Consider the following 22627-nt stretch of genomic DNA (forward strand, 5'->3'; position numbering starts at 1 on the left):
CAAGGACACCAACCTAGATCCAAGAGTAATTAGTAAGGAACTTGCAGCCATCTTTAACCTAACCCAGTGAAGCTCATGTTCTGAGACCTGTCTGAAGTCATCTCATTTATGAACTCAGCAAATTTTACTTAATAATTTATCATGTAAGGATTAAGTCATCTGTTAGTCCATCAGTCAATTATAACATCAGGAATCTTACAGTTTTTGAACATGGGATGTTGACTAAGTCACCTACCTATTTAAAAGTTGTTTTGTTTTTTATTTTTTTATTATTATTATTATCATTATTATTTTTGCTATTTCAAAATGCTTTATTTTCACTTGGTCCCGAGACTTGGGAGGGACTCCAGAGCGGTTAACAAAGCTGCCTAGAGGTTCGGGTGAAGGTGCTGAGGCTGGCTGGTGCAGAGCAGAGGAAGCCCTTGGAAGGTGACGCCTCCTAGTCATGCTTGAAAGTGAGCCTCTCGAAGAGGTACTCGCCCAGAGATGGCCAGGGCACACCGGTCTGTGCTGGCTGCGGCCCAGCCACCCTGCGGAGGTTGGTGTGGTGGTTGCCCATCTTCTTGATGAGCTTCACCCCGTCATCCAGGATGTGGTTTTCCAGGAAGTCACAGAGGTGAGGATCTGTGCGAGCAGAAGCCAGGGCATGAAGATCCAAGAGGACCTGGTTCAGGCTCTTCTCCAGGACCAAGGCAGCTTCCATGGCCTCCTGGGATTTACCCCACTCATCTTGAGACAGCTTCTGCACATCCTGGAATAGTGCACGGCCTCCACGTTCGTTCTGCATCTTGAGCAGCTGCTTGGTGCCCTCGCGCTTCTCCTCCACCATTTCGCGGAAGAAGTGGCCGACACCCTCCAGAGCCACGTCATCCGGGTCAAAATAGTAGCCCAAAGAGAGGTAGGTGTTGGAGGCCCGCAGGTGCAAGTTGACCAGGCAGTTCGCTGCAGCCTCCACTTCGGTGGAATAATTCTGACGGACCTGGGAGCTCATGGCTGATATGCAGTGGAGCCAATCGCGGTGCTGGCTGGTCCTGGGAGCCGAAGGCGGTGACGAGATGGTCCCAGAGGCTGCGACTGGAGACACTGGGGGGCCGCTGGACGCTAACAAAGGGAGGCCCCGGGTGTGCTCCGTCCAAACACTGTTGAAGCAAGACACAGACACGGGATCTCCGGGCGCTGCTTTGTTTTTTATTTTAATCTGTAAAGTCTGCTCCATCCCTTCTAGAAGAACTGTATGGAAGTGATGTACCAATTTGTGAGAATATGTAAACCATGGAAAAAGTCACAGATTTGTAAGACATTATCAAGATGACTTTTTTTCTTCTGAAAGACAATGAAGCAAAATATATAAATTGTTAAAAATAGTGAAATTCATCGAGTTCGTTCCCAGTTGTTACCTTCTCCCAGTGTCTTGAAGGCATTCATTCATAGTTTCCTTTCCTTTTGAAAATGCCCACTGACTTGCTGATGAGCTGCCACACCTCTATAGCAGTAGCACTGATCTCCAACTGAATGGTGTTATTATGTATTCCTCGGTTGATCTTTCTGTCTTCAGCTTCTTAAGCAATGAGAGTCTTTGTAGAGACTCAAAATTTCCTCAGTTCCCATAGGGCTATCAGCATTTTAGCAGCCATCACAACCAAAGAATGACTAGATAAGTAAGTTATGGGTGTTGAAATGACAATTGAGTTATTTGTTATCCCTATCTTGAAATGTCTTTCTTTTCACAGTTCTAACAACTTACTACCCATGTGGAACTTAAACCATAGAACTTGTGTTGGAACTTAGTACCTCCTGAAGCACCCATTTTTGCCCAGTCCCCTTTCCCTGATCATGGCCTCTTACAACTGTTGGAAAGTCCTAGCAATCCTTTGGAGTCATGTCATTGGGACATGGTCCATTCTGTCAGTTCCTACTGTCTTTGTTTAGGACCAGAGAGTCAGCGAACCACTTGCCTGTTAGAAGACTCTCCTAGGGTGGCTTGGGTAGTGCCCCATGCCTCTGGTAGGAATTGCAGACTCCTAAAAACTGTGTTCTGATTGTGTCCCTATATTCTTTCTGTCCCATTTTTCTAGCAGCATGAGCTTCCAGCACCATACTCACGTAAGTCCTAAAAGCTAATGTGTTATGCCTTTAGTCAGTCAATATTTTACACAAAACCACATGGGCATATGGCTAAGATGATGATTAAATTCAGAAGGTCAAAACAAAGGCTCTGCATTGCTAGACAGTCCCCAGATGATATGAATTCCTCTGCTTAAATTTCTTTCAGAGGAGCAAGGCTCACTCCCGTAAGTGTATGAGGTGAACTTCCTCATGCCTGAACATGACTCATTTTCTTGCCTTGAAAGGTCTGTACCTACTTCATTGTTTGCTGAATTCCTATATTCTGAAGACCCAGATCAAATGCTGTCTCCTTGAAGCTTTCTACCTTGTTTATCCTCTATTTCCTTATATCCCTCTATGGACATTTATCTTGATACTTTCACATTTTTGGGCCTAAGTCTCATGTGTTTTTGAGGGTCTAACATTTCCACTGTAGTTTAGTTGGAAATAAAAACTTGTGCTGAAAATAACCATTATATTATGATGTGTAAAGATAGATTATATATTAAATAATGTATTGGCAAAATATCTAGATAATCCCATGGGACTACAGAAGGATGAGGTTTCCTATATGTCATTATGTGCTATTTTTTAGGGGCTTGTACAGAGTGATGTACAATACATATCTGGTGAGATAATTTTGAAGAATTATCTGAGGTCCAAGAAATTATTATGAACAAAATTGGTCTGATTGTCATCACTTTTAGTCCCTGTTGGAAAATTTGCTCGGTCATAAATTATCTTCCTTGAAGGAAGTATAATATTTACTATCTTATTTAATGATCCAAAAATCTGTACTGAATCAGACGTAGAAATGTTAAAGTAATTACATTTGGAAGTCAATTTAATGAATGTCCAATATGTGAAAGCATTATTTCTGTAATCTTTTTTATTGCCCAATTTATCATTTTTATTGTTAATTTACTTATGTTATATAGTTCTAGGATGAATTATAATCTCTAGTCCCCACCCCCAGTTTTTCAAGAATGAAACACAGAAAGCTTTTGTTAGAATGGATCCTTACACTTGCTACAGGATGACAGTGTGTTACTTATGTGCTTTGGATAATTTCTTAGTCTTGCCTTAATTATGTCATGAGTGTATTTAAACACACATTTCCTTTTTTTTGCAGTCCAAATTCCTTCAACCTGATATCCACGGTGGCCACAAGAGTGGAATTGTGCTGTTTACAGTCACATATTGACTGTGGTTTTCTAACTTCAGAATCCTGAGTTGGAAAGATAAGTCTTTGTATAATATGTTTGTACCTCACAAACAGTGGGAGGAATGTACGTAACTGACACTGGCCAGTGCATGACTTTGGCCAATGCATGCCTCTCTGAGATGCAGAATGGGAAGTAACAGATGTCATTCATTAACATTACATTCGTTAACAAGGAAGGGTTTTCCTGTCAGAATATGCTGAGAAAATTTATAGGAAGAATGCAACATCTGATTAAAGTATCAAAAACTTTTGAGTAGACTTCAGTTCCTACTAAGAATTTTTTGAATGATTTTTGGCTTAAATTTTTATAGTATACACTATTATAAAAACCTCCAAATAAAAAAATTAAATAACACAAACCTTGAAGTGAAGCTTTGCAAGAGTAAGTAAGTCCAAAGCTGCTTCCTGTGATTGCCCAAACCACGCTCGCTACCTGAGGACTAGTCCTTCCTAATTCCAAGTTTACTGAGTTGTGGAACTTCATGAGTTGAGTGGATGTAGATTTATATCAGTCTCTTTTGAGTCTGAAGTGAATAATTGGAGAGAAACTACCATGATGAATCAAACACTGCCTGGTGTTCTTAGCCCTGTAACACAGAGGGAGGGTGAGTGTGAGCCGCAAAGGTGAAGAACAAACAGCTGTGTGTAACCTCTGGAAGTGGAAACCATCAAAATACTGATCAGTCCTATGGATGACTTGGGATCTTTTTCCCTGATGGGTTTACAATGAAATAAATTTTACTTCTCCAGCCCACTAATGACTATGAGAAATTATTATTAAACATACTGTCTGCCATGCCACAGTAATTCTTTATTTTAAATTTGGAGCCATTGGGGGAAAGGAGCAAAGTTAAGTGTTCTCTTTTCAGTGTGGGAAAAAATCTAGGAGATCCTAGTTCCCAAAGTCATATTCTTTGAGAGGTGGCTATTAAGCAGTGGAAATCAAATCCAGAGCCTTATGCATGCTAAGCAAATGTTCTCCACTGTGACCTACAACCCTAGCCCTCTCTGATTGTGATTGAAGTATGGGTAGGTGTGTCTTGGCAGATGACTGACTTACTAATAGACACTGCTACTGTAACAATTGAGTTAGAACTGATCTGTAGCTATCAAGCAGACTCTACCGGGTAAGCCAAACAGCTACATTTTGTCAGGATAGTAGCTGTACATTATACACTAGATAGGTTTGTGATTCTAGAGGCAAAATGAAATTTTCCTTTCATGAACATGGACAGGGTAGACCAGAGTGGTCTTAGTTTATTGAAGCATGATTCTTTTGTAGCTGTGTAGTTAGCTTGCTGGCCTTGTTGCCTTTCATGATTATGGGATGTGCTATTCTTGAACAACTGGACTGAAACTACCTGGTTACTCTTCACAAGGACCTAGCTGAGAACTGTGAATTAATAACATAACACATGTAGGCTTCTTCTGTGTGTGTATTTTATTTCTTATACTTGTGGATGTGTGTGCCTGATATCTGTGTATGGGTGGGCACGTGGAGGTTACAAGTCAACTTTGTGGGGCTCCAAGGGTTGAACTTAGGTTGCCAGAGGCCTTCACTACTGAGGCATCTCAGCAGCCCCACATGCAGACTTTGTGGAGAGTAAAAGCATGCACCCCAGGGAAGGGAAGGTGAAGCTTTATGTTTACATCTAAGGGGCAGGCAGGAGTGGTGAAAAATGGTTAACGAAACACCAAAATCATGAATTTGATACTCATGTTTCAAGTCTCAGTTAAAAAATATCGTTGACATAAAGAATCCTAAAGCAAAAAAGAATGTAAATCCTTCCTTCTACCCCAGCCGAGAGTGGTAGAGAGAAGGATTCTAGGTCTATAACAGAATAGCAGAGAAAACAGCATTTTCCTGTTGACTGGTGACTACTACACTGACTAGTAATAAAAGAGAAACTCCTTCCACAGAGTTTTGTGTGTGTGTGTGTGTGTGTGTGTGTGTGTGTGTGTGTGTGTGTGTTTTAATGTGTTTGTTCATTTGTTGTATTAATTCATTTAATAAAATCTGCTGTATGGGAGACAAAAAAAAAAAGATTACTTTTTTTTCTTCTTTTGTCCCAGGTGAGTCTGGAATTCATGATCATCCTGCCTCAACCTCCTAGGTGCTAGGATTACAGATGTGCTCCACTTTGCCTGGCGAGCTAAAGATTTTCATTAGTAAATTCATTAGTAAGCATTGTATCTATCTAAGAAAGGAAAGGAAAAGCACCACACACAAATGACCACAGGGACTACTATGAGGCACTGGGAAAGAATTACAATCTGCAAGGAGGATGAGTGATACAACAGAGGTATAAGTGGTGTGCCAGGAAAAATGTTATCTGCCATTTCTATCCACTCAGAGACCTGCAAGCCATTTGCAGAGCACTATTGGACTGCAAGACTGGTGCTGTGGCTTCCTGTTGAATCTCTTCTGAAAATCCTGCATAGTGCTCTTTCTACTAGGAAGCTTTGGTCTATCCCATAGAAATCATTTCCAAGTTGCTGAGGGGGCATTGATTGGAAACAAAAAATAGAAACAGCGTCCTGGCCTTTGGAGCCAGGGTCATCTTAGCAGTAGAATTAAATTATGCCAATATTCTTTAAAATCCAAACACTTGTCCTGTGAGATCCACACATCATTCTACCTCCCAACCCCTGACCCATGGAAACAGTAACTTTAGTTACAGACTTATTACACCATATGATCATTCAAGAATACTTCAGGAAGATCACATAACTAATAAAAAGATCGTGGTCTTTAGACTTGCTTCTTTGGGAACCGAACTGACAAAGTCAAATTCCTTTGAGATGGGAAGTATGCCAGGTTGATCTATATCGTTCCTCTCTCCTTCCCCTCTTCTTTCCCCTTTTCCTTTTTTTCTCCTAACATCAAGGCAGACTCAAGGCTGTCTGGGTTGAGGTATTTTTCTTAACAAAGGATTTGCTAATAGAAGAGATAAGTCACTAGGTTTCTTGTACTGACACATTGGGCCCTGAAAGATACTCAAAGAGAGTTCTAAACCTCGTGTTTTTATATACCAGCAACCCAGTGTCCTCTAAGTAGGTGCAGGGACTCTGGCCTGGTTTCATTTTGAAACCCAAGGTAACAGAAAAACAAACAAACAAAAAAATGACAGTGGGTTCTGGATGGGAAGGCAGGGTCAGAAGAGAGGAAAGAATGAGTTTTTCTATACATATCCTCTTTTCAGACTGTAACATAACAACTGGAAGGCACTTCCTAAAGCTATTAAATGACAAGAAACAAAGCAACACACACACACACACACACACACACACACACACACACACACACACACACTCCTGCAATGTTAGAAGGCAGAAGTAGGACTGCTCTTTGTCAGCCGAGGAAGTGTAGGGGAAATCTCGTCCATTTCAAACACATGTAAACTCCCAGGTTTAGTATTATTTTATTTACTTATTTAAAAGGAAAACTCAAAATATTAATCCAGTTTAGATTTTACCACAAACTTAAAGTCAACACCACATTCCAAGGGGCTTTTATTCTTAGCTGAGACCAAAAACCAAACCAAAACAAAAAGCCAAACAAGGGTTTAGCAGGGATTGGTTTACAGTCCTGGGAGACTTCGGTGGAACTACTGAGTCCAGAAACACCACTTGGATTGAAACGTACATTCACCACATATGACTTTCCCCCTATCTCTTCTGCAGTCTCATATACAAAAATTAAAAAAATGGACAGGGTTCAGACATCCCTGTCTTGTATCAAATTAAACTGGATTTGATGCCTGGCTGTGTGTCGTCAGCTCAGACCCATTTGTGCTGGGCTGTGGAGCGCAGAGCTGGTGGAGATGAATGACGGGCTTTCTCATGACTCCGCTCCCACTCTGCTCGCCTTGCTCCTGTCCTTTGTATTATAATGGAGGACAGCTGTGGCAGCAAAGTGAATATTAACTAACCCCAGTGCCTCAGCAGATTGTGACTTTAATCCCTGCAAATACCACGAAAATCAAAATTTAATTACACTCGGAGTAGCTCTGTTAATGCCTGAAAAATATTTAACAATTAGTGGTTGGCTTAATTAAGCAAACTGCCTTTCACAAAGCAACCTGTAAAGTCCTCCCAAGCCCTTCCCCTACTCATTTTTTTTTTTAATACCATAGACTAATTAGTCTGATGTAAGCTCACAGCACTTCATTTCCTACTACTGAGTCTGCTGCTTAGCTGATACAGGCTCTGAGTTTAACAGCTTGTAATAGGAAAGGAAGTGGTAAAAAGGGGGAAAAAAGCCAGGTTCACAACACAGCTACTTAATAATAAAGAAAATCCTTTTATTAAGTCACTAACCAGTGAAGGCCATTCCTTCATCATATAGATATTTAACTATACATGTGAGAACGACTGTATCTCAATTACAGTGTTAATGTTTTGGGAGGTTCTGGAAAGCAAAATAATAATGTAACATAACTGCTTTGATCAAAAGAAGTGTCCTCTTCTATACGGACTTGACTAGAAAATGCTGTTTGTATTTACCCTTGGAAATAGGGACAGTGCATAGTGCTGGCCGCACACTGAACAAGTCAAGAAATAAAGTGAAAAATGATGGGAAAGCTGCTGAAGTTTAAATCTGCCTTTCTGATTACCAGCTGCTGTCACCTGACCGCCTCAGGTTATTCACTGATTCAAGCATCCATCCTTTCATTGATGAGCATGGTACCGACGTGCCACCATATAGCTCTGTCCTAACAGCAATGGAGTGGTTAAAATGCCACAAAATGACAAATTCCATTATCTAATTGTGTAGCTCCATCTCTAATTGAATACTTAGACAAAGATCTTACCATTAAATAATTGAGAGAATAAGTCACAGCTATCTTTCTAAAGGTGCCCCCCTCCTGAAAGTAAACTAAGGAAAAAACCAGCCTCAATCCTTAGAAAATAACAACAATAAAAATGCCCCAAGAATGAAAACCAGTGTCTGAGCGATCAAGGAACCTACAGTCTGTTAAGTCCAAAGTTGAGTTTTGCAGAACAGGAAACTGATATCCAGAGGGTTGCAGAGATTTCCAGAGTCATGGGAAAAATCTGTCCAGTTCCTCAGCCTTATGGCCAAGCCCTCCAGGCTCCCACTCCAGAACTACTCCCTTTTATCCGACTCTGTACACAATTAAAGCAGGATGCATTTGCTCTCCCAAACTGTTGAATATCAGAAGCCAAAAACATAGAGCCAGAGGTGGGCTTTCTCGGGGCTCAGTGACCAGATGCTGGGAACTAGGCGAACATATGAGACAAATTAGAAACCGTAAGTAAAAATTGATCTGCAAGACATGTTCTCTGGGTGCCACTCCAACTCAGAGAACAAATGAATACTTAAAAGAAGCTTGTGCTTGGGATATGGCTTGGTGGCAAAGCTCTTACCTAGCACTGTGAAGCCTTGTAATTGACTCTGGTGTGGAAAAGAAAAAAAAAAATCTTAGTTTTGCATTTGAGAATTTTGCTAGCTCCACTTATTCTATTGTGTTAAGATTTGAATGAGAATACATGAGATATGATCCACAGATAGACAATGTCAAAAATTATTAAGACAATAAGCTGATGTGTTTTCTCTTTTAGACTATAAGCCTTCGGTGAGTTCTCACTGATCATTTTAGTGAAAATGGTATGTTCGTTTTTCAATGCAGAAAACTGTGCCCAGTAACCTCACACTTACAGAATTTTTACTGCTATAGAATTCTTCTTCATTTCACATTAATTCTTTAGTATTTCACTTGTTACTTAATCGGATAATTAAAAGCAAAGGTGAAGCAGGATATGGTCATGCATGCCTTTGATACCAGTACTCCAGAGCAGAGGCAGGTGGATCTCTATGAGTTCAAACACAGTGAGTTCCAGGTCAGCTAGGGCTGCATAGTGAGACCTTGTCACAAACAAACACACAAAAAAATAATTATTAAAAAAAAAATAGCAAAGGCAAAAGCAAGGGTCCAAGGGTTTTTATCTAAAAGGGTGTGTTATGAACACCTACACCTGACCCTGCCCATAATCTCCATCTCCATATAATCCTTTGTATTCCCACTGAATGAGCAGACCAGACCATGCCCCAGGTCTCATAGTTGGTTAATGGAGATGGAAATACACACATAGGCTGTGATTGAGATACTTGTACTCTCAAGAACTCTTCAGCACCTGGCAAGTGTTTAGTCCTTCAGTGGAAGAAATGTAACTTTTTAATAGTAGAGGAAACAGCACATTATATTTGAAAATTGATATCCTTGAAAAATGTGTATTAACATAATGATCCAAATTGGTGTAAAATCCTCTTATGGGTTTTCCAGGGATAATTGTACTTTAATGGAACACAAAAGTTATGCCCCAAATTCTTTTGTCAATTAGTCACAAACACATCTTAATTTCTTTTTGAATGCATTCTGTATAACTATTAACCAAATGTTCATTCACCATCAAATTCAGTTTCTTCAGTGTGTTTTCTCATTCAAAAGCACATAACAATTCTCCTTCATGATACAAAAACCTGGCTTCTAACAGATGGGTAGACCTCTTCCATTCTTGAAGAGTGTTACCGATTTTAGATTTTTGGTTAAATGCAATATAATTTCAAAATGGTAAAATATGCTTAAATAAACTTTTAGAGTGTTATCTTCTGTAAGAGAGCAGCAAGTGTTAAAAGCCAAACACAAAAATTTCTAACATCAATTCATCTCAGTTTAACTGCCACAACTTTTTGTTGTATAAAGAAAGAAAGAAAGAAATGTAATGAATGGAAGTTCTCTTCTATTTCAAGCAGGAAAACTCGTGAGTAGAGTAGAGTGCTTGTTATTGACAGTGGAGATCATTTGTAAACAAATAAGCCAACCGATGCTTGCTTTCAATTCGCACATGTCAGCTGTTCCATGGAACAGACATTGAGACTCTCAATGCCAGCAAACAGGGAAGGAAGGGCCTCTGTTGGAAATCTTCCATGGTCACAAACATCACTTTATTACAAAGATTTATTTATTAGAAAGGCTTGTTACACAGTGTGCTGGTCATGTGAGCTTATAGCACTTCCTCTTTCCCAGATCCTGCTTTGCCTACACACATGCACACTGGCATATACATGCACACACACACACACACACACACACACACACACACACACCCCTACATATCTATCCCTCCTCAATCTCTCTACTCCTCCTCTAAGAAAGGAGATAAGTGCTCTTAACTATGTTCAATACTTGTTGAGATTTCAATTACAAGATGACTGAAGTGTACCTACACATTTTCATTTCTTCTTTGAGCATGGCGCAGTAAAGTAATCTTAATGCCTGGTGCCTACAGTCAATAAGATCTCCAATTTTGACTCAAAGAATAATAGACAGACTAATAACTCTTCAAGGACACAAAGATTTCACCCACCTCTTACAGACTAACATCGCCACTCATAAGTAAGTTTCCTGTTTTGCTCAAACATCCCTGAGGCTGGGGTCTCTACAGTGAACTAGCAGTTAATCAAAACAAAAACAGTGATGTTCATGTCCATTTAAGCTGTTTCTATTTCCATCTATATCATTTTCATGGCCTTGAATTCACTCACCGAAATCTACCTGCCTCTGCCTCCCAAGTGCTGGGATTAAAGGCATTAACCACCATCCAGTAAGGTATTTTCAAATCTCAGAGGATTTCTACTGTTCTAGGCGCCATGTTTCCACAGAATGTAAGTAGTCTTTTATTCATTCATTCATTTATTTATTTATTTATTTATTTATTTATTTGTTTGTTTGTTTGTTTGTTTAGGTTTTTTCAAGACAGGGTTTCTCTGTGTAACAGCTCTGGCTGTCCTGGAACTTACTCTGTAGATCAAGTTGGCCTTGAACTCACAGAGATCCACCTGCCTCTGCCTCCCAAGTGCTGGGATTAAAGGCGTGTGCCACCACTGCCCAGCAGTAGTCTGGCCTTTTACTGAGTATCCTCCTCAAATGAGGTTCTGAGTCTCTAGAGGAATAGTGATTCTAATTCCTAATCCTAACTCCTAATAGTGACCCTAGTCTTGAGCAATTACTTGGAATTTTTTATAGACCCTGAGCCCAGGCCATTGATTGGCCTTTTCAAAGCAAGGCAATATCCACTGCCAACAGCAATTCACTAAGAACAGAATCCAAGTCACATAAGCATTTCCGAATTCCTGCCAGACCCTCAAATTTATGGGAAGTAAAATCAGAATTCCTGATTATTTCCAGGAAGTCCTGAAACTGTGTCTTTTCTATTTTTTAAAAAATAATATTTTACCTAGAATAGCAAATACTAATAACAAACTGTAAGCAACTTTAAGCTAAAGGTTTCAGACATTTTACAGAAAAATAATATAAGGATAAGTACCATAGCATTATTCTTTCCAATAACATGCAAAAATGAACTCTAGCTGTAATGGAAGTTGAAGGCGGAAAACATTAAAGGAGGTAAGTTTCACATAAAATAAATGACAAAACCATTTAAATAACTGACATGCCATATAAAATTAATAATCATAAATCACCAAATGACAAAATAATTTAAATAACTGAAGTACTACATATACTTAATAATTGTAAATCATCTTTCTCATAAGGGGAATTATGAAATTCACAAAACATCCACTGCTTCTTACTTAATGTTGGTCATTTTACATGAGCAATCTTTCAGAAAATATTCAACTATCTTTAAAGAATGTTAGTTAAATTAGGAATAGGTCTACAAACTTTTTAAAGTTAAGTGTGAGGATACAAGTTATATCATGAGTCAAATATCCATGTTAGTGATGGCAATATTTTAGTTTCTTGAGTTGATTGGAGTCTTGCTGAAATTAATATTACTTTTGTTAATAAAGATTTTAGAACAATTTCCCACTCGTTATTGAATATTCCACAACATCATCTTCCTGAATTTGCATTTTTTCTTCAAGTATTAACAAAGAATTGTACAGAGCACATGTCCAAGCTCTGCAAAATGCCAGAAGACATTAGGTTATATTCAAGTAAAGCAGTCAACGGTACACCAAAATTGTTAACTTACGGACTTACTGGAGTTCTACAATTTATTTCCTAGGTAAACATTCATCAGATTTGTATGTATGTGAATAAAGTAGTAATTTTCACATTAGTTATAAAAATCACTGGCTGTTATCTGCTGTCAGGCCAGCAACTTAATCCAACAACTCTAAGACTGGTCAGACCAGATCGTTTGTGTAGTGTAACCCTCTCCTGATTCCTGGGAACCCCAATCTTAATTAATCTTTGCTTTCCACATAAATATTTTCTGTTCTAATTGAAATACTTTCAACTGTCACAACTGATTTCTTCTAAGTAATCCCTCTGTTGATTTAATTGTTTGGTATATATCCATTGATTTGTTTATGTGTATCTGGGCATGGGACATGGGCCTGCCAGGTCACATGTGTGGAGGTCAGAAGACAACTTTTAGAAATTGGTTCTCTCCACCAAATGGGTCCCAGAGATTGAACTCAGGTCCTCAGTCAGCTCCTTTACTCACTGAGCCATCTTGCCTGGCCTCAGGTTGATTTTTAAGATCTAAAGCTTACAGGAAAATTATAAACATTTTTCTTATTAACATGAGATTTTTGTTTGTTTCATTAATTTTTCTTAGAATTTGAGAACAAAATAAATACATACATTCTTGACATATGTTAGCAGAGTACTTTACACTTGGGAATAGGAAAAACAAATTATTCCTTTACCTCTTCCAAATCTCTTATAGGGTGTATACACAGGAAGCAATCTTCTAACTGTTACACACTTGATCAATATGTTAATGAAAAGTAATCATTATAAGAACTTCAATGTATGCATCAACCACTTTCACACATACCTAGATGATAGCTGATAGTCTTTAAATTATATATCCATATATTCCTCTCATATGTGTGTCCAGAATGGCTTTGAAGTAAATCCTACAGGATGCATCCTAAGAGTAAGGCAAGTGACTATCTGCGAAATAATGAAATTAGATTCCTCCTTTAGACCAGACAGAAGAATCTGCTCAAAATATGTCAGAGACATAAGCATAAGAGCAAGTCACAAAATCCTTAGAAGAGAAATTTCACAACCTTGGCTTGCATGACAGTATTTTAAGGGTAAGCAACCAAAAAAAAAATGTGCTCAAGTTTGTCTTCATCACAACTGAAAGCTTTTATTCTTTCAAGTATATGCTCCAGGAAGTGCAGAGACAGGTGACAAAATGGGAGAAAATATTTTCAAATCATGTCAGAGTTTATTATTCAGAATCTACAAGAATTCTTTTAATTCAACAAAGACAAATATCCCAATTAAAACTTGGAAGAGGATTTGGGCTGACATATCTCAATCCAAAATATAAGAAGTCCATAAAAATGTTCAAAATCATTAATTACTAGTTAGATCAAATAAAAACAAGATACAACTTCATATTTGTTCCTGTTTTTTTCATTGTTCTGACATAATTCCTAACAACAGCCTTTTAAGGAAGGAAAGATTTCTTGTAACAGTCCATTGTGGTTGGGAAGCTATCTTGTCAGGAGTTGGGGATGGCTGGCCACACTTCACCCACAATTAGGAAGAAAAGAACAATTAGTACAGGTTCTCAGTTCAGCTTATTATTCAGTCTAGGACCCTCTGCCCAATAAACAGTGATAACCAAATTTATGATGGTTCTGCCCTACTCATTTCATTCAATGTAGAAACTTCCTCACAGACATTCCTAGAGATCTGGCTCTTAGATAGTTCCAGATTCTGTCAAGTTGACAATAAATATTAGCCATTACAGATGCCTACAAGAAAATATGGACAATCAATGTGAGCAAGGAGATAAAGAAATGCATTGCATGTATGAATTTAAAATAGCATAAGTACCTTGGAAAATATTTTGGCAATTCCTCAAATGACTGTCACAGTGTTACCATGTGACCCAACAACTCAACCCTAGGTATATAACCAAGAATATTAAAAAAACATGTCCATATACACACTTGAAAATAACATTTACATTATTCAGAGTTGTCTCATGGTGTAAACAACCTAAGTATCCATCAGTTCACGAACAAATAAAGAAAATGCAGTGTAACTGTAAGAAAACAGATTATTTAAACATTAAAAAAATGAAATATTGATACACACTACAAACACGGGCAAAACTTCCAATGATTATGTGAATGTAAATCAGGAAAATGGTCATGCTGTAGATTCCACTTGTACAGAATGTCCAGAAGAGAAAAGTCTCCATAATGAAAGAAAAGAAATTAGTGGTCAATGGGGGTTATGAGGAGAGTGGACCCATGATGGCTGACTGGATCAGGGTAACGAAAATCCTGATTATGTGCAGGCAGTGTTAAAAACTAGGAACTAAGTAGTGTATGGAGTGTTGAGATTTTATATCTGTACTGCGTACATGTATTTATCTTGTCTGTTCATTTCTTCACTCACACAAATTAATTAATTAAGCAGATACTCAGTGAGTGATTATCCTGAACGCCACGTGCACATCACCTGGCAATCCACTGTACTATATTTGTCAGTGGTCTCGGAGATTCTGTCACAGCAGCACAGGGTGGGCTAAAACAGAAACAGGTGCCAGGGAAGGTGGTGTTTCTTTATCAAACACCTGCACATGTGGAAGTGGCCTTGGATCTAAGTAATGGGAAGGGCTGGAACAGTATTGAAGCGAGTCGTGACATGAGCCTGCGTGGTGGTGAATGGTATGCATTGAGGGCAATTCAGTTGAAGGGATGATTCTTCTGAGGGAGCATACAAGAGCTGCAGAAAAAGCCTCCATCCTGGTTACACATCACCTAAGCGGATGTGAGCAAAATGTGGGCAGAAATGCAAATAGAGACCATTTTTAAGGCATCATCAATGGAATCTTAGTGGGCACTGTAGAAAAGACTATTATTTTTTCATAAGGATAGAGTTAATAAATAATAATTCCCTAAAATTGTGCCTATGTCCTACTGTTTTGTGGAAAGAAGGTAAGAGCGATTCATCAGAATATTTGACAGAAATTTCTAATAAAAATGTTCAGGGTAGTATGTGGTTTCGCTCTACCTCTGATGTTAGAATGCAAGAACCTTATCTTTCTCTTTGATGAGACTTTGGACTCTGACATTAAAGTTAATACTGGGGTAATTTAAGCCTTTGGGGCACTGTTGGGATGGAATTAATGTAATTTTATGTGAGAAGTATGGCTTTGGGGGAACGTGGAGCAGAAAACTATAGCTCAAGTGATTTTGTTCTCTCAAAACTTCGTAATAAAACTTTATCCTCAGTGAGATGCCTTCAGCAGATGATTGAGTCTGCAAGCCCTTGCAAAGGAACTTGATGGAAGGCATTTAACCCCTTTAATATACATTTTGTGCCTCCTAGAATATGAGACATTTCAGATATCTTAGAAGCTGCTACTCAAGTCATACTAGGCTCTTAAGGGTAGAACTGTTAAAACCTGGTATTATCTATGAAAAATGGCCATCCCTGGACATCATGCTTGCTAGTGTCTAGCAAGAGCTCCAGAAGTGCAAAGCATAAATTTTCGTCCTGTATAGATTGAATTTGAGATTGAATAATCTCAAATATTTTGTTATAGTACCACGAATCATATGAGAAGGCCTGTCACAAAGGTTTATCCTTTAAAATGTCAATAAGTTGCTGTTGAATAAGGGAAGGCAATACCTTAGTGTCCATTTTATTGCATCATCATAAAGAAACACATCATTGTTACCATGGAATCTTTGCTTACCACTCTTATGGAGATCGTTATTGATAAAAGTGTCTTGATTGAGTATGGATGAAGTCAGTTTGTACTTTTCCACTCTGATTTTTTCAGTACATATTTACTTCCTACTTCCATTCATTCAGAATTGGGAGCAAAAGTGGTACAACAGAGTCTGTCACCTTTTCCAGAGGCATTATTTATAGTTTATTAGAAGGTTTATAGTTGACACAAATTTAAAATACAATGATATTTTACACATTTTATTGGGGAGGTTGGCATGATTGCATTTTCTTTGATATTTTCTCAAAAATGATACATCAAAGAAATTCATTTACATGTGGCTTTACGGAGGTGCACCTTTGTTCTCAGGACAGTAACAGCAAGAGAGAAACAAACAAAAGTGTCCGTGCTGTGGTCTGAATGCAAGATGTCCCTCATAGGCTCATGTATTTGAACATATGGTCCCAGCTGGTGGATAGCCGTAAAGCCTTAGGGAGGGGGGTCTCACTGAAGGCAGTGGGTCATAGAGAGTGGATCTTTAAGTTTCATAGCACAGCCACACTTCTTTCTGTTATCTGACTTATATGATGACAGGGTCATGCATGTTGTTTGACTTGGTGTTTGTCAAAACATAAAGAAACAGCCATGTTCTTGGTTTACTCTGTGGATCCTGATATGGAATAAGTTTTCAAAATCTAGAAGGTTGTAATATATAGAAAGTTTTTTTGCAGACATTTATCTCTAAAATTAATTCCAATAAGACAACAGAGAAGCAGAATTGTTTAGCTATCATTAATTGCTTACAATGTATTAGGCAATGTGCTAAGTACTTCACATGGATTTTTTTTATTTAATTATCAGAATGAGTCTTTGAAGTACATGCTATTAAAGCTTCATTGTATGTGGAAAAGGAGCCTCAGAGGGAAAGACTCTCTCAGCCAAGATTTTAAGCAAGCTCACTGGCTCCCATTCCTTCCTTTTGAAAATTATGCCATAGTGCTGATTTTTTTTTTTTTTGGCTTATTATGGTATCGTCATATGGATCCATTTTTCTTCCACTCAGAGCTTTCTGGGTCTTGTTTCTTGTTTAATAAGACATTTTTTTGATCCCCAAATTATGCATGTATTCACATCTGTTCACTCCAAGAGCGTAATTCTTATTTTGCACCAAGGTCAGAAATCCATCAAGAATCGTGTATGTGTGTGCAGGACGTGATAATGATCTAATTATTTCTTAGGGAAAAGTCTGAATCACCCCAATGAAATGTGCTGTTCACTCATTTGCCAGGCTCATTTGAAATCTGCCTTACTCTTTTAAGCTAAATAAGTGTGCAGATGTATGTGTCTGGATTTATCTTATCCTGTTACCTCAGCTTCATGCTAGCTATACTCTTTTAGTTATTATTTTACGGTATATTTGTTATCAGAGAGAAGAAATTCCCAGATGTCTGTTTCCCTTCAAAATTTTCGACTCTTCTTGCACATGCTCATTTATAAGTGAATACATCTGGGCAATCAGCTCTTGGAGATCAGCAGGAGATCAATACGATTTCTTTTTGGGTTTCCCAATAGGATCAATTATGACCTGCCTTCCGACTCCCATACTCTCTCTTCTTTGCTTGTTTGCTGTACCTATGGTGGGTTCCACTTTTCTGATCGTTAAACCTACAGTGCTGCTTTAAGAAATATTAATAAACTGGTGTGTTAAAGTCATTACAAATTACACTTTCTTTTGGACTTTTCCTTAGTTAAGAGGGAAGAGGGGAATCTGTGATTGGTATGTAAAATGAATAAAAATATTCTTAATAAAAAAGAAAGGAAAAGAAAGAAAGAAAAGAAGAAAGGAAGGAAGGAAAGAAAAAGAAAGAAAATTTTGGTTACTATTATGAACAACCAGTTATTTCTCATTTATTATCTTTAATGTAAAAAAAAATCATAGGAACTCCCTTTTCTCTAAATTTTGGTGATTTCAGAGAACACTGTGTTTGCACTACAATCAAGCCGAAGGTTAACATGGATAATGTGTTATTCAAAAGCATTTTTCTAAACATAAATTTAAGTGTGTCCCTTATTTGGGACTCAAGATAACCTAAAAATAGCCTTTCCTTTTTTAGACAATGTCATTAAAAGTCAGACAAATTCAACTTTTACTCACATGTCAACATGGCAGGCAGTATTATGAAATAAAAATAATAAGTATGTATTATTTAATGGGGTCTAAATGTCATTTGGAAAAAATTCCTTTAAGTTTAAAAGAGAACAGATGGACTATGTTTAGACATAGTTCTGGTCCAGTGTAGAAATATAAAAACAGAAAGAATCCAAATTGGATTCTGCTTTTTTTAAAAAAAAGTGAAATTTACAAATTCCAGTAGTTTTATGGAGGTAAATAACTCTGCGTGGAAGAACACATACTATTTTATAAGCCATAATTTTAAAGCTTTCGTATATGTAACATACATATTTATAGCTAATCACACACTCATCAAGCATACTACCAGGTTTTGATGACCTGTACAAAACATTTAAAAAGTAATTAGGAAGTCATCCAAGACTAGTCAGCCTATTAACGAATCCAGAACATTCCTATGAGTCTCATTGTATTTGTTAGGTACTGTAGTTATCTGGGAATGAGTCAGCTCTTTCAACAAGTATGAATCAGCTTAGTCTATAAAATACTACAGTATCACAAATACATGCAAATGTAGCTTACCCTACCTTTTACCTTTGTATTTGTAGATTTTTCTAGGTGTTATCATGTTGTGATTTATGCATTCATAAATAGGCAATCAAGCAGCCCCATGATTACTCATATTTAAACTTGAACTCCAAAGTATCCAAAATGATGAATTAGCATCCAAATCTCTTCTCTGGCATTGAGTGCAATAGTAGCTCGTGGCTTAAACAAAGTGAATTGTTACATATTTTTATTTTTTGTATGAAAAATTGTTTTCCTTAGAAAAAAGGTAGTTGTTAATAGAATAGCACCAGTAAATTCTTTGTTACTTGCCATTTATATCATAGCACCTTAAGTGAGTCATAATATTATAAAATAAGACATCCGTAATGTGTGGTACTGTGATACTCTCTAAAATGGAATGGAGTAATTTCTGGTTATTGCTGTTGCTGTACGTCAGGCCAGAATTTAGAAATCCATGTGTCATTCAGTTCTCGGAGACCCTACTGAACTTCCAAGCAAAGTGAAGTTCAGAATCAGGTAAAACAGATGGTATTAAAAATTCTCATGCAAGGGCTGGAGAGATGGCTCAGCAGTTAAGAGCACTGGATGCTCTTCCAAAGGACCCAGATTCAATTCCCAGCACCCATAAGGTGGCTCACAACTATCTCTGACTTTGATCCCAGAGATCTGACCCCCTCTTCTGGTCTCCACAGGCAATGCAGGTACCTGTATATAAAGCAGGCAAAGCACCTATACATATATTAAAAACAATTAAAGGTTAAAAAAATTAAGAAAATTCTCATGTAAAGCCTTAATTGGGGAAAATGTTAAGTAAAAATTGAGTTTTATTAATAAGGTTATCTTGAACATTTATAAGGTATGCTTTTGTATTTAAAACATCATGTATCTCATTAGCATGATTAGTTAGAATTTAATTAAAATACACATTTCTTTTACACTGATTCCCATCCATGACATTCACCAGCTCTGGAGAAGTAGTCACCATCTGGGGAAATCCACTACCTGCAATTGCTTCTAAAGCTGAGGAAGCTCTGGGACATCTGCAGAGCTGAGGGGGTGATTTTCCAGCCAATTGTAATGGGTAGTGTACAGCCAGGAACAGAGGAAAGAACCTTTAGGATTCAATGTATGAATTTGTTTCTTTATTGATCAAATTAATTGGATGATTTCCAAATCCTCACTTTACTGAGTATTTTATTGACATAACCTTTGGCCAAGAAACATATAGATTTCAAAGGGTCTTTTCCTATAGACAGAAAATCAATTTGGTTATTTTAGTAAACCTAACTGAGCAAAATAGTTGGCTGAGCAAGTATATTGTCATTAATGCAGGTGTGGGGTAGGGATGTGGGAGGCAACACAGAGGAAACAGATTTTTGATGCTGTTAGCCTTTGAGAGGAAAGCATTAAAGCCCAAGAATCAACTTGGAAAATTTGAGTACATACAAGGATGTTGTATGATAAAAATAGAATCCACTTGAAGCTGCTATTGTTCATTTTTATGCAGTTCTATAACCTGTATGATAAAAATGATTTTAATTCAAAGAAACATTTTCCTCAAAAGTTATTTTCAAATCAGGTTCATGTCTGTAATTCCAGCACTAGAATATTTATTTTATTTTCATTTTTTGATATATAAGCGTGTTTCTCCTGTGTGTGTGTGTGTGTGTGTGTGTGTGTGTGTGTGTGTGTGTGTGTGAATCACCCACTTGAAGAGGCTAGAAGAGTGTGTTGGATACCCTGAAGCTAGAATTACAGACAGTTATAAGCTGCCACGTACCTGGGAACCAAATGTGGGTCCTCTGCAAGAGCAAGAAGTTATCTTTATGAATGAGCCATTTCTCCAGCCTCAGTCCCAGCCTTTGAGAAATGGAATCAGGGAAATCTAAAGGTCAAGGTCATCCTTGGCTATACAGTGAGTTTGCAAACAGCCTGGGTGATAAAAGGACCTATCTTTTTCTTTCTTTTTTTCTTTTTTTGAAGACTAAGTTCCCTTTTTAGAAGATTATATCAAACCTATAAATCTGTGCTGACATCTTGTAGCTATTATAGGGTGGTAATTAAAAATCAGAATTCCTGGGCTGGAATCTCAGCTTTATCTCTGTACTCATCACTAGCCTCCTCATGCCTCAGTTTTCTCCTTTTCAATATTAGGGAGATAATGGTGCTTCCCTTTCATGAATGTTGTGAGAAGAATTGAGTTAACACATGTAGAAGAAATCAGCACAGACATGAACACTTGGAGAAGTAAGTGGTCAATAGGTTTTAGAGATCACTGTTTTCATCTTGAAATATTGATCCTAACCTTCATTTACCTAATGATGAATTATCATAACATTCTACAAACAACCTTCTAGGAAACAACTTCAATTGAAAACATTAATCATGTTCAGGCTATTTTTTCATTATCTTAGAACACTGATGTTAGAATGTTAGAATGATTGAGCTGGCTTGATCACACATGAAGTGCACATGTATACACATCTCCATATGAGGGCAGAGGGAAATGTAACCACACAAATAAACCAACACACGTTTCAATTAAACTTAGATCATTCCTGTCTTGTAATTATAATATGCACAGATGATATCCATTAAGTAAGAATTGAACTAAAGGTTTAATGGTAATTCAAATCTTTAAAGCCTTTCTAGAACAATTTAATGAACTGTGTGTATGCTCTTGGAGGGTGTGATATAACCATACTCAATTGCCATAAGAACTGTATACTATTTAAGCAGCAGTTTGAGTCCAATCTGTGAAGACTTGCTTCTGAGGGTGATTTGTACATACCTGAAATCCATCCATGTACATATTTAGGTCAGTGTGACCATATACATGAAAGCTTGGCTGATTAACAGCTGTTAACGATATAGCCAAATTGATGCTTTTCAACCTCATGTCTCCTAAAAAAATATTAAGCATCTTTATAAGGAGACCTGGTGGTTCACATCATGTGCAATTATTTTTAAATGACCTGCGCAAATTATAATGTAGACTCTTTTCTATCGTGTGGTGTTATTTTATATAATTAAGTTATCATGCCTTCAGTTCTCACCGGAGAAATGAAAGCGTAGCCCCACTGTAGCAGATAACCAAACTGTCTCAAATTGTGTCTCCACGTGGGAACGGGCACATTAGTATGTGTACATTTTTATTAGAGTGGAAGTGAATCCGAAGTACAATCTCTTGAGTTCAATTATGAAACATATATGCTTGAGTGAATGCACGGCAAGAATGTGCAACTTCATTCCGCATTAGAGACACTACAGATTTCAGCTTTGATTCAGAAACCACTCAGATTGCTAATGTGGCATACATTGCTAAAAGGCTAATATCATTGCTCTGTGGAGTCATACAAAGGGGCAAGTGGAAACATCTGTACTTTGTGTGCTTTAGACACATGGCCTTTAAATCCAAGGGCATATGCATTTAGAGGATGAAGTTTTTAATAACAAGAAATGCTGATATCAGAATACCTCCTGAAACATGATAGCAATGAAAAAACATGTACAGCACCTTTGGAATTAAACAAACTACAGCTTAACCATGAGGCCCAATATAAACTCACCTGAGTGGTCATGAGGAAGAGTCATGAAGCGGAACATCTCTATTTGGGTCTTTAGAAATCTGAGACCAGCCATAATATCTACAAAGAGATGGAACAAAGTCCACATAGTCTTTGGATTTGGGAACTTGGAGATTCAATGACAAATCAAGACATATCAGGATGAAAATGCATTTTGATGGTAGACGAATGGCAGGTGCAGAACTCATTCTAAGTGAATAGTTCACACTTAAAAGATGTGAAACCACTGACGCTATTTACAGTCTCCCTCAAACACAAAATTTCAACCTGATAGTACTGTTAGAGGAAGCTAATATCACT

General features: G+C 37.7%; 1 protein-coding gene across 1 annotated transcript; it reads right to left on the reverse strand.

Annotated features, from left to right (window-relative positions):
- Positions 1 to 439: 439 nt before the first annotated feature.
- LOC128112457 (ferritin light chain 1-like) lies at positions 440 to 1147 on the reverse strand. Its single transcript, XM_052741463.1, has one exon. The coding sequence runs from the start codon at positions 989 to 991 to the stop codon at positions 440 to 442; it is 552 nt and encodes a 183-aa protein (XP_052597423.1). The 5' UTR covers positions 992 to 1147.
- Positions 1148 to 22627: the final 21480 nt, after the last annotated feature.

This window comes from Peromyscus californicus, unplaced genomic scaffold, assembly GCF_007827085.1.
Source record: "Peromyscus californicus insignis strain IS unplaced genomic scaffold, ASM782708v3 Scaffold_17__1_contigs__length_78620276, whole genome shotgun sequence".
NCBI lineage: Eukaryota > Metazoa > Chordata > Mammalia > Rodentia > Cricetidae > Peromyscus > Peromyscus californicus.